The sequence below is a fragment of the Somniosus microcephalus genome, chromosome 10 (assembly GCF_052327205.1).
Source record: "Somniosus microcephalus isolate GS21.2 chromosome 10, FLI_Smic_1.0, whole genome shotgun sequence".
Lineage (NCBI taxonomy): Eukaryota > Metazoa > Chordata > Chondrichthyes > Squaliformes > Somniosidae > Somniosus > Somniosus microcephalus.
In genome coordinates this window covers 76,509,697-76,523,010 of record NC_140996.1, presented here as the reverse complement: position 1 = coordinate 76,523,010, position 13,314 = coordinate 76,509,697, and the positions used below count along the sequence as shown (strand labels likewise).

The following is a 13,314-nucleotide window of genomic DNA, read 5'->3' as shown; positions in this document are numbered from 1 at the left end:
GTCAAACACTGACAGTCTGACTTCTAACCTGAGTCCTTCTACACAGACTCAGTTAGAACTGTCACCAGCAATGAAAGCTGAAGGCTGTCACTTTTGACAGATTGCAGCCATTTTGCTTTCAGTGCCGGCTGAGTGATGGACTCCCGACGCCTACAGGAAGAAAGGCTGTTAAGGTAAGTACAGGTAATTTAAACTTCTTTCCACACTTTAGACACACCAAACACACTTACCTTTACACTCATGCACCCATCACTCACCTGAACACCGACATCGCGACCCCTCCAAGTCCTTCAACCCGACGGCCCGCCTGCTCTAACCTGGCGTGGTTTGGAGCCATCGGGAATCCCACACGACACCCCTCAAAATAGGGATTAGGCTAAAAACTGCCTGTTAACTACCTGTTAACAGGCAGTTAATTGGCACTAATCCCTTCCCGCCTCGAGTCGGCGGGCCCCAGTGCAGGGCGGGTACCCGCCTCCTCTGAAACCTTACGTGGAGGCGGGATGGTGTCGGGACCCCCGAATTCGGGATTTTTGCCCCCCGCCCGCCTAAAAGCCCGCCTCACGGCACACTGAAAATCTAGGCCTATGTTTCTAGTGAAACCTCTGATGCACTGTTAAAGAGCAGCCATTAACTAGTGACTTGCAAGGCTCACTTATTTTCCCCAACAGCCTTACAATTGGAAACATGCTCTTAGAATAATTTCTTTACCATGATAATCTCTTTACGAGCAGCAACTCCAACTGCCCTCTCCTACTCTCTTGCTGACCATCATGCCCAATGTACCTGCTGGGGGATAATCTTGCCAACCTCCTTCCCATCCCACTCACCCCTCCCAGTGCTGACCCCATGGACTCTGCCAGCGGATCAGCTATCACTGCTTCTCTCTGCATCTTCCTCCAGAATGACCAATCACTTGTGAACAAGGCCCTTGCCATCCATGAGCTTATTGTGGATGATTCCATCGATATCATAGCTTTGATGGAAACCTGGAGAAGCTTTCCCGCCTGGCTATACCTTCCATCACTTGCCCCGCCCAAACTGCCGTGGTGGCGGTGTGGCTCTTATCACCAAATCACACCTTGGTCTGTCCCCGTATTCCTCTGGCACCTTCTCCTCCTTCGAGCATCTCACCTTGTTCCACCCCTCTCGCCTCTCATTTAAAATCCTCATTCTCTACTGCACATCCAAGGACCACGCCAGGTTTCTCAGTTATATTTAATGCTTTCCTCCATCAGCCATGCACCAAGTAACTTCTCATCCTCGGTGATTTCAACCTCCATCCCAACTCATCATGCTCTCTCTCCTCTGAGTTCACTGCCCTCCTCGGCTCCCTAAATCTCTCCTTTCATATAAACTCCCCAAACCATATTCATGGCCACCCCCTCGACCTCGCCATCTCTCGTGGCCTCGCTACTCCCATCGTGTCAATCACAGATAAGATCATCTTTGATCACTTCCTTGTATCCCTCTCCACCCACATACCTCTTCCCCCTATCAACCTCACTTCCTTCTGTGTTGACCCTTGGAAATCACGTACAACTGCACTTTCAAATTCCCAACTGTCTAGCCTTTAGCCCTCCATTCACCACAACATTTCTGCAGCTACTAATCTGCTCAATCACACCCTCACCTCCACCTTTTGATGCCCTTGTCCCCATTAAAACCATTACTCTCTCTCACCCTGGTCATAACCCTTGGTATGGCCCTAATCGCCACTTCCTTAAGTCCAAGGAATGCAGACTTGAACATCTACGGCGGACAACTGGTTTAACTATTCATCACCTGATCTGGCTGGACCACAAATTGCTCTCCTTTGCCAAAACTGCTTTCTATTCCAGGATCATCCTGGAATTCAAAGATAACCTCCGGCTTCTCTTCTCCACTACAAACCATCTTCTTAAACCCCTCTTCCCTCATCCTCCATGCTCACTCCTGTCTCCTCCACCCTCACCTGCAACAAGTGCGAGGAGCTCATGTACTTCTTTGTCACCAAGATTGAGACCGTTAAGCTGCCTTTGTTGTTTCCTCCCTTCCCTTAGCCCACCGGCCCAAACTTCCCCTAAGCTTTCCCCCGACCCTAATCCTTAACCTCCAACATTCTCTCTTTTCTCTCCTCTTTCCCCTCATGCCCCGTCCGTGCTCATCTTGCCCATGAGACCCACCTCTTGCTACCTCAACTATATTCTCACCAAACTGCTGACCACCTAACGTCCCTTCCTGTCCCCCATGTTAGCTGATATTTTTAACAATTCCCTCTCCTCAGGTACTGTCCCTCTCCCCTTCAAATTGGCCGTCATCACCCCTTCTCAAGAAAAAACACCCTTGACCCCTCTGTCCTTGCAAAATACCGCCCCATCTCCAACCTCCCTTTCTCTCCAAAGTCTTTGAATGTGTCGTCATCTCCTAAATCCATGCCTACCTTTCCCGCAAATCCATGTTTGAATCCCTCCAATTAGGCTTCCGCAATACTGAAATGGCCCTTAGCAAAGTCACAAATTACATCCTCCTCCAACCCCTCTCCTCTGTCATCCAGCTGGGTGGGATTGCCCTCGCCTGGTTCCATTCTTATCTATCTGTTCGTAGCCAGAGAATTACCTGCAATGGCTTCTCTTCCTGCTCCTGCACCGTTACCTCTAGAGTCCCCGAAGGGTCTATCCTCGCCCCTTCATCTACATACTGCCCCTTGGCAACATCAGCCAAAAACACGACGCCAGGTTCCACATGTACACTGATGACACCCAGCTCTACCTCACCACCACCTCTCTCGACCCCACCACTTTCTCTGATTTGTGTCACTGCTTGTCTGGCATCCAGTGCTGGATGAGCAGAAATTTCCTCCAACTAAATATTGGAAGGGCCGAAGCCATTGTCTTTGGTCCCAGCCTCTGGCTCCATTCCTTTCGCTGGCAACTACCTAAGGCTGAACCAGACCGTTTGCAACCTTGGTGTCCTATTTGACACTGAGATGAGCTTCCGACCACATATACACTCCATCACCAAGACTGTCTACTTCCACCTCTGTAATATCACCCGATTCCACCCCTGCCTCACTCATCTGCTGCTGGATCCCTTATCCACACCTTTGTTACCTATAGACTTGACTATTCCAATGCTCTCCTGGCCAGCCTCCACCCTACATAAACTTGAACACATCCAAAACTCTGCTGCCTGTATTCTAACTCACACCGAGACTTGTTCACCCATCAACCCTGTGCTCGCTGACCTACATTGGCTCCCGGTCTTGCAACGTCTCAATTTTAAAATTCTCATCCTTGTTTTCAAATCCCTCCATGGCCTCGCCCCTCCCTATCTCTGTAGCCTCCTCCAGCCCTACAAGCCTCTAAGATCTCTGCACTCCTCCAATTCTGGCCTCTTGTGCATCCCTGATTTTAATCGCTCCATCATTGAGAACATAAGAGATAGAAACAGCAGTAGGCCATACGGCCCATTGAGCCCGCTCCGCCATTCCGTAAGATCATGGCTGAACTTCTAATTCAACCCCACTTTCCCACCTTGTCCCCATATCCCTTGATTCCCTTAGTGCCCAAAAATCTATTGATCTCAGTCTTGAATATATTCAACAACTGGGCATCCACAGCCCTCTGGGGTGTGTAACTCCAAAGATTTACAACCCTCTGAGTGAAGAAGTTTCTCCTCATCTCAGTCCTAAATGGCTGACCCCTTAACCTAAGACTATGATCCCTAGTTCTAGATTCTCGAGCCAGGGAAACAGCCTCTCAGCATTTACTCTCTCAAGCCCTCTAAGAATTTTATACGTTTCAATGAGATCACCTCTCATTCTTTTAATATCTAGAGAATATAGGCCCATTGTACTCAATCTCATCTCCTAGGACAGCCCTCTTTTCCCAGGAATCAATCTAATGAACCTTCATTGCACCCCTTCTAAGGCAAGTATATCCTTCCTTAGGTAAAGAGACCAAAACTATACATGGTACTCCATGTGTAATCTCACCAAAGCCCTAATTGCAGCAAGACTTCCTTACTCTTCGCCATTATTGCAAGTGTTTGGAGTATAATATACCATTTGCCTTCCTAATTGCTTGCTGTACCTGCATGTTAACTTTGAGATTTGTGTACAAGGACTCCCAATTCCCTTTGAATACTAACATTTACTAGCCTCTCACCTTCTTTAAAAAAAACTTCTGCTTTTCCATTCTTCCTACCAAAGTGGATAATTTCACACTTGCCCACATTATACTGCATCTGCCACCTTCTTGCCCAATCACTTAACTGGTCTATATCCCTTTGCAGACTCTTTGCGTCCTCCTCTCAGCTTACTTTCCCATCTAGTTTTGTATCGTCAGCAAACTTGGATATATTACACTTGGTACCCTCATCTAAGTCATTGATAGAGATTGTAAATAGCTGAGGCCCAAGCACTGGTCCTTGCGGCACTCTACTAGTTACACCCTGCCATCCTGAAAATGACCTGTTTATTCCTGCTCTGTTTTCTGTCTGTTAACCAATAATCAATCCATACTAATATATTACCCCCATGCCAGGAGCCCTAAACTTGTGTAATTGGTGGCCGTGCCTTCAGTTACCTCGGCCCTGAGCTCTGGGATTCCCTCCCTCTCCGCCTCTCTACCTCTCCTCCTTTAAATGTGTAAGAAATCACACAATACCAGGTTATAGTCCAACAGCTTTATTTGAAATCACAAGCTTTCGGAGCGCTGCTCCTTCATCAGGTGAAGTGGAGAGATGCATAAAAACACAGCTTATATAGTCAGAGAATAATGTCAGATGTTTACAGGTAATCTTTCTAACTGCCATTTATCACACCTTGGCAGAGAGATAATCACAGCAATCAAAGGTGTAAATGGTGTCCAAACAGGTCAGTCAGGAAAACATTACATCAAAGAACAATGAGGTCGGGTCACAAGGGGTCAAATGTTACATAAGAACATAAGAAATAGGAGCAGGAGTAGGCCAATCGGCCCCTCGAGCCTGCTCCACCATTCAATAAGATCATGGCTGATCTGATCCTAACCTCAAATCTTCTATCACTCTCCATCCACCCGAACCCATGTGATCTCCCGGGAGAGGCGAAAAAAATCTGGGAAATTCCTCTCCGACCCATCTAGGCGATCGAAACTCATCCAGGCGATCACTCTGTCTCTATATTTTCTACAGTACTTACCTTCTGTAAAGGCGATCTCCACCCCAGCCAGGAACAGGAATAAAACCATCTCCTGAAATCTAACACAGAATTAGAACACAGTAGGAGCAGAACCAGGCTACACGGCCCCTGGGCCCACTCCACTACCCACAGGGCCATGACCATTCCGAACCTAGACTCATGTCCAATTTCCTGCCCGCTCCCCGTAACCCTTAATTCCCTTTACTTCTAGGAAACTATCTATTTCTGTTTTAAATTTATTTAATGATGTAGCTTCCACAGCTTTCTGGGGCAGCAAATTCCACAAACCTACCACCCTCTGAGTGAAGAAGTTTCTCCTCATCTCAGTTTTGAAAGAGCAGCCCCTATTCTAAGATTATGCCCCCTAGTTCTAGTTTCACCAATCATTGGGAACATCCTCACCGCATCCACCCGATCAAGCCCCTTCACAATCTTTTATGTTTCAATAAGATCGCCTCTCATTCTTCTGAACTCCAATGAGTAGAGTCCTAATCTACTCAACCTCTCCTCATATGACCACCCCCTCATCCCCGGGATTAACCGAGTGAACCTTCTTTGTACTGACTCGAGAGCAAGTATGTCTTCTTAAGTATGGACACCAAAACTGCATGCACTATTCCAGGTGCAGTCTCACCAATACCTTGTAAAATGTTGCAGATGCTGGGGTCTGTATGAAAAACAAAAAAACAGACAAAAAACATTTTTTTTGCTGGAAATCACAGCAGGTCCGGCCGCATGTGTGGAGAGAACAAGCCAACGACAACTCGAGTCTGGATGACCCTACGTCAGGTGGGGTTACATGTAGCGTGACATGAACCCAAGATCCCGGTTGAGGCCGTCCTCATGGGTGCGGAACTTGGCTATCAGTTTCTGCTCAACGATTTTGCGTTGTCGTATGTCTCGAAGGCCGCCTTGGAGAATGCTTACCCGAAGATCAGAGGCTGAATGTCCTTGACTGCTGAAGTGTTCCCCGACTGGGAGGGAACACTCCTGCCTGGCGATTGTTGCGCGGTGTCCTTTAAGACACTCCTTAAAACTTATCTCTTTGACCAAGCTTTTGTTCATCTGTTTAAATATCTCCTTATGTGGCTTGGTGTCAAAATTTTTGGAGAATCCCTATTTTCAGCCCTGAAGTGTGGGCTTCCCGACAGCTCTGAACCTCAACAGGGTCAGCAAGGCAGGCCGTCGGTCTGCAGGGGTTGGAGGGGCCGAGATGTCTGGTGTGCAGGTGAGTGATGAGTGCAAGTGTGGAGAGGTAAGTGTATGCGGTGTGTGTATAAAGTGTTTTAATAAGTTTTACTTACCTTTACTTCTTCCTGCAGGCTTCCTCCCTTGAGGTCTCGGGAGTCCCTCAGCTCACCAGCACAGAAAGCGGAATGGCCGCTGAATTGTCAAAAGCTGCAGCCTCTGCTTTCTGCTCAGGAGAGCTCTCTAACTGAGTCTGAGTGGAAGGACTCAACATAGAGGACAGATTGTCAGTGTTTGACAGCTTCACAGAGCCGTCAAATGCTGACATTTTAGCTGTCAAAGGCTCTTGACAGATGAAATGTCACTCGCTGACGTCACCTGTCACCAGCTTTCCCTTAATTGGCCTGCTAAGCCCACTGGGCGGGCTTAACAAGGTCAATCAAGTCAATGGAGGCGGGATAAAAACCCGACAAGTGGGAGTCCCGCCTCCAAAAGCTCCCCATTGAGATAATCCAGCCCTTTGTACAGCACAGAAGGAGGCCATTTGGCCAGCTCTTTGTTAAAGCTATCCAATTATCCCAGTCCCCTGCTTTTTCTCCATAGCCCTGTAAATATTTTCCCTTCAAGTATTTATCCAATTCTCTTTTGAATGTTACTATTGAATGTGCTTCCACCATCCTTTCAGGCAGTGCATTCCAGATCATAACAACTCGCTGTGTAAAGAAAATGTTTCCTCATGTCGCCTCTGGTTCTTTTGTCAATCACCTTAAATCTGTGTCCTCTGGTTACCGACCCTTCTGCCACTGGAAGCAGTTTCTCCTTATTTACTCTATCAAAACTGTTCATGATTTTGAACACCTCTATCAAATCTTGGGGATTTGTAAAGGGATAGGGAAAAGAAAACCGAATTATGCCAAAGTATCTCGTCTGACAGATATAAAGGGCGCACAGTTTTTTCCAACAGTTTCTCTTCTGCTAGAGCTTTATGTCAGTTGGTTCAAATTGATGTTTACTTTCTCCCAAATAATTTTTTGGCTGAACACAGCATGAAGTCCATGGGGGTGAAATTGTTCTTGGCTGGTAGCGCAAAACAGATGATAGCTAATTGGCCATTTTACATCAATAAAAATGTCAATGAAAAGTAAAATTGGGCGGCGTGTAAAACGGACTGCTGATTCACTGTCACTATTTTGTGCTACTGCCCAACACCAATTTTACTCCCCAACTGTTTTCTTTGCACAGCATGTAACGATAACTGGCAGGAGACCGCAGCTGGAATTTTCTGAGATTCTGCAACAGCAGAGCCTCACGCAAAGGGCAGCTACCACTGAGCTAAGCTGACACTATACTTAGCTGTATGAATATCTGGTATGAATCAAATGGACAATGGTGAATACTGAATATCAATTTGTGAAAAAGATCTTGACTATTCATGAGTAACTGTGAAAGACAAGTGGTAGTACAGCACTGTGGAGCTGTGGATAGCTGGAGTGGCCAATTATCTCTTTAAATTGAGGTGACTAATTAACCACATACCATTAAAAACCTGTATTTTACTTAGGCAATCCTATTTCATAGTTAATGTATTACTGCTTTTTAAAGACTCCATCTCCTTTTTGGTCTCTCACTTCTGATGCTCTTAAGCACTACTTAAGCAACTAAGTTGGAACATCGAAAGCATCAATTGTCAAAGCTGTTTTATAATAACAGATGGTAGGAATGGACTGATTGGTCTGAATGGCCTGTTTCAGTGCTGTATAGCCTATGAATTCCACCTTCAAGTGGGTAGTAGGTCAGCTGGACCTCCTTACTCGGAGGTGACAGTCAGCATGTGACTTTTCCTTGGCAGGATATTCCGTCACATGGTATGGTTGAGACCTGAGGCAGTACATGACAAATTAGTCCAAGTGGGCCTAATGCCATAAATTGTAAGAGTCCCCACATCACAACCAGATGGTCTCAGAATCAAGTGTCTAGTTTGCCTGTCACACAGATTTGCCTGTCATAGCTTAAATGGCCACTTCAAGCAATATCTCCCAGCAACTCTGCCGCCTAAATTTTCCGAGTATGCAAATCAAAGTACGAAAATCGGGGCAATTTTCTGATATGAGCTGGCAACCTACTTGGAAAATTAATGCAATACAAGCATGAAATCTACAATTAAATCATGGCTTGACTGACTATTGCAAACCCATCCACTGTTAAATCTACTTTTTTGAAAACCTTCTGTATCTATTTAAGTTTGCCTAATTTTTTAATGTGTTAATAATAAATAGTGTAATCAGGAATTTGGGCAAGTATTCCCATGCTGACCTCAGGATGAATTTCTGATATCTTCTCCCAGGACACTAAAGTTATAGTTCTATCTCCAATCCACACTCCCATCTAGTGACACTCTGGGCTGGAAGCAATACCTTGCAAAATATTCAATTGATGCACACTTTACAAAGGAAAAATGGAGCCAAATCTTCACAAAAAACCCACTACCATGTTTAAGAGTCTCCAAACCAGACTACTGAGAAATCTGCACAGATGGGGTTTCTGTTTGCCTGCTACTTACCCAAGTCCAGAGAGCTCAGGCAATTAGGGACTTGTTAATTGTATGCAGAGGTACTGCTGGAGTTTAACCAGCTGAAACTGTGCAGCTTATCAGCAAAGATTAGTACACTTTCTGCTGCTTGTTCAATCAGGACTACCCTATTTGTTAAGGCTTTGGCTTGCAGGGTTATCTGGAGCTGAATGGGAAGAAGCTCAGACTTTAGTGATATGTCTACCCTTTCAAGTTCAGTTGGGGAGGCAGGCTGGTTAGTCAATCACCTGTACTGCCCTGCAAACCTGCCTGGCTCCAGGATTGGATTACCGGGTCTGCTGCAGGGGATTGACTTTGTTCTGAACACCCGTTGCTAGGTGTGTTTATCTTGGAGCCAGTTTGACTCTAAAGAGACCCTGCTTATACATCCCCCTCCACTCCTCCTGCCCCGCCATCCAAAGATAATAGCACTAATTGGTCATTAGACAACTGACAATTGTGGGTCTGAGCCACAGCAACAGTATATGGGGCAGCAGGTAGCGCAAGCAGCATGGTGAACAGCACAATTCAACAAAAATGTGTGAATGCATTTTCACCATCCTCTTGACCAGGGCTTCTCCCCCTTTTTGCTTCTGAGGGCCCCCTCCTTTGTTACAAAAATTCCACGCCCCCCGTGTAACACAACACAAGCTCTTTTTTCTGTATAAAAATTAGTTATATAATTAAACACATGTATTATTATTTTTGTTTTATTTACTTAATGTGAAACATGTTGGTGCTGAAGTTGAGACTGTCACTGAGGTTGGTAGAGTTATACTGAAGTTTGTAGACTGTCACTAAGGTTGATAAAGTCTCCCTGGAACTGATAGAGTGCTGATGAGACCGATGCTGTTGACGGCCATCCCAGCTCTCGCTTCTCTTGTCTGTTACTAATGAGCCGAGCAGAGTGCGCCTGCTGAGACTGAACACCGTCTCCTTGACAACATGGCAGACCAATGACCATGAGCCTCTGGGGCCAAGCGGCAGTTCCCGGTCCCTCACGTCCTGGGGCCGGGGACTAAAGTGAGACTTGCTGGGGAGGCCAGTAGGCTGCTCAAAATATAACCCTATAGGCCAGGGATTCTCAACCGGGGGTCCACAGACTCCTTGAACCCTTCCGACGGACCCCTATGGGGCCATGGACCCTTGGTTGAGTGCCCCTGCTCTTGACTACACCCTTGAATATTGATTTCACCAGTTGGAAAACTGCTGAGTTTTTGCAGCATTTGCTTGCTTCTCTGGAACCCAGTCCTACTGAGTACCATGTCCTGGAATTATGAGATTGTGCTCTCAGATCCTACTTCCAGCAGCTGTCATTCCAAGTCTTTGACACAACTGACCACATTGTCCTCCTTCAACGCCTCTCCTCTGTCATCTAGCTAGGTGGAACTGCCCTTGCTTGGTTCCATCCTTATCTATCGAATTGTAGCCAGGGAATCACCTGTAATGGCTTCTCTTCCCACTCCCGCACCATTACCTCTAGAGTTCCCCGAGAATCTATCCTTGGCCACCTCCTATTTCTTATCTACACGCTTCCCCTCGGCGATATCATCCAGATTCCACATGTAAGCTGATGACACTCAGCTCTGTCTCACCGCTACCTCACTTGACCCCTTCACTGTCTGTGATTTGTCACACTGCTTGACCAATATCCAATATTGGATGGGCATAAATTTCCTCCAACTAAATATTGTGACGACCAAAGCCATTGTCTTTGGTCCCTGCCACAAACTCCGTTCCCTGACCACCGTTTCCATCCCTGGCATCTGTGAAGCTGAGCCAGACTCTTTTCAACCTTGGTGTTGTATTTGACCCAGAGATGAGCTTCTGACCACATATCCGCTCTATCACCAAGACTGTCTACTCCCTACCTAACAGCACTGTGGGAGTACCTTCACCACATGGACTGCAGCAGTTCAAGAAGGTGGCTCACCACCACCTTCTCAAGGGCAACTAGGGATGGGCAATATATGCTGGCTTTGCCAGCGACGCCCACATTCCATGAATTAATAAAAACATATACACCAATGTATGATTTTTTTCCTTAAAAGCTGACAGCACTATATGATTCACTCCATTGTACATTTTTTGACTGTTTAATACAATTTAGGCAAGTGAATACTGGACATCCTTGAGAGACACAGCACAGTACTATATAGGTTTGAGTTCGATCGGCTTTGCATCAGATCCATCTGTTGTACAGTGAGTACTGAATCTGTTGTTGCATGTAAATATTGTGTTGCACAATGAAACAAATAACGTGATGCAAATGGTGAGCTGCAGTATGCAGTCGAGGGGAATGGGGGGCTAAGGTTTTTATTTTGTGGTATATGCAATCTGACCTGCTGCATACAAACATTTGATGCTGTTTATAATTTGCATTCAGCAAGTTAGATACCCCAATGCCGTGCTCTGAGAATAGCCCCTTGCCAGCAGCATCCGTGGTCCATGGAATAAGACTGCTAGACCCAGGCATGCTTGAGATTTTAACTTCCAATTGCGCAGGAGGGGAAGTTCAGGATTTTGTTTTCGTAACAAAAGGCATTTTTACATGGAGAGACCCTGACTCACAACCCCTACCAGGAGGACTGATGAGGTATCTCTAGTCTATCTGGCTTGGGTGGCCCTATCAGGAATTATACTCCTATCAGCATAGCTCTCGGGATCATCGGAGCACACAAGCCTTCCTGGCACGTCAAGGTGCAGTCTCTAGGAACGGGTGTGGGGGGGGGGATATTTTCTTTCAAAATTAGAACTCCTCCACTGAAAGTTAGGTTGCCTGATTGGAGAAAATGCTAATCTTAACAATGTGTCTGACTTGCCAAAATGTGTCTTGTGCATCAGCACTAGTGCATTTATATTTTCTGCTGCTTGCTGCTAATGATCTTGAATTTCCTCCCTTCTTTGGTGTACTCCTTTAACAACTGACACTAATTTTATAAGTAAACACTCCTCTCCCCCCATCCACATACAATTACTGGTATATGGGGCCAGTCTGATAGTTCTATTTCTTCCAAGGAATAAAATCTATGCTTGGATCGTTTTCTGACTTCAGGTTCCCAGCAGCAGCCTTGCCCATTGGCCATGTATGTTGGAATATTAGATACACACAACACATGAATTTCCGACCATTACAATTCATGGTCAGAAGATCATGCCTGCGAGTTTCTGATATGCCCTCCAGTGGTGCAAAGTCACAAAATTTGCCCCAATTAGTAACATCTATTTTTAGAAAAATTAAAACCTGTTGTAAGAGATTTTTTCCACTGTAATGTATTTCAGGTTTGTTAGGAAATTAAGTTAGTGGCTGTTCTTATGTTCATTAATAAATAGACATTCTTATTATGAACACAGCTAGCTTTTGCTAGACACTTTTATTGAGCACATGTGGACTAGGTACAGTATCTGTAGAGGCTTCCATCTTGACTGCTGCCTTGTGGGTAGCCTAGTGCCTCATGGGTAAAGTAGTCTTAATATGCATACAGCTGGGTAGTGTAGTCTTATACATACAGCTCTACACAGCTCTACGGCTCCACCTAGTGTCCACTATAGAATGACATGTTATTGATCATTACAGCTGTCTCCAGCATTATTGACCCCTTGTGACCCCATCAACACATACTCTGAGAACAGTACAGTTCCACAAATATTGCAACGTTGACTTCTGTCTTATTTGGAAGTTGGCCTTGCAACATTGCAACTCTTTTGGAAACCTCTCTTCACCTTAAGAAGGGCTGTGCTGATATATCCTTGTGATTATTGTCTGCCTAAGCCTGCATTTCTACTGTGTCCTTTGTAGGGAGCATATCAGGAGCTACATGGATTACCTGCGCCAGACGAGCGTTTACCTTCAACAGCAACACATGTACAAATGATTTCAAAGAATTGAAGGATTAAAAGGACGTCAAATAATTCTTATCTTGTGATTAATTCAGAGCAGACCCTGAAGGCCCATATATCATGTCATTGCCAATCAATCTGCCCTGACAGCATGGGAATACCTCTCTTTGTAACAAAGCACAATGTAACCACAGCTCAATGAACTGTAACTGTGCCAAGATCTATCCAGAGTTAGGGACGTGCTTTAAGCGTTGCCTGAAAAATGTTAACCAATAAATGTTAATGCTACAAAATTTCACTGTGTTGTGGTATTATTTATCTGCACATAACTAATTTTATTCTGAATGATTTATAATGTATTTTGTTTGCTGACATTTTAGAGCTAAATAGTGAGAAAAGGACAGCAGCACTCCAGCATCTTTCTCAAATGCCGGTCCATCAAATAAATGGGGTAATTCCCCGAGTGTGTATTAGCAGCCTGGAAACATCACATCACCCACAGACGCACAGGCTACGATATTCCATCCACTTACATTAAAGATCAGGCACCCCC

General features: G+C 45.5%; 1 protein-coding gene across 1 annotated transcript in view; it reads left to right on the top strand.

Annotated features, from left to right (window-relative positions):
• Positions 1 to 13,048, top strand: part of LOC147111552 (uncharacterized protein C3orf85-like) — a 91,609-nt gene extending 78,561 nt beyond the window's left edge. The window contains exons 4-5 of the mRNA XM_085999913.1: positions 11,032 to 11,123; positions 12,721 to 13,048. Coding sequence (XP_085856039.1) covers positions 11,032 to 11,123; positions 12,721 to 12,796 — 168 coding nt within the window. The 3' untranslated portion in view covers positions 12,797 to 13,048. The remainder of the gene's footprint in view (positions 1 to 11,031; positions 11,124 to 12,720) is intronic.
• Positions 13,049 to 13,314: the final 266 nt, after the last annotated feature.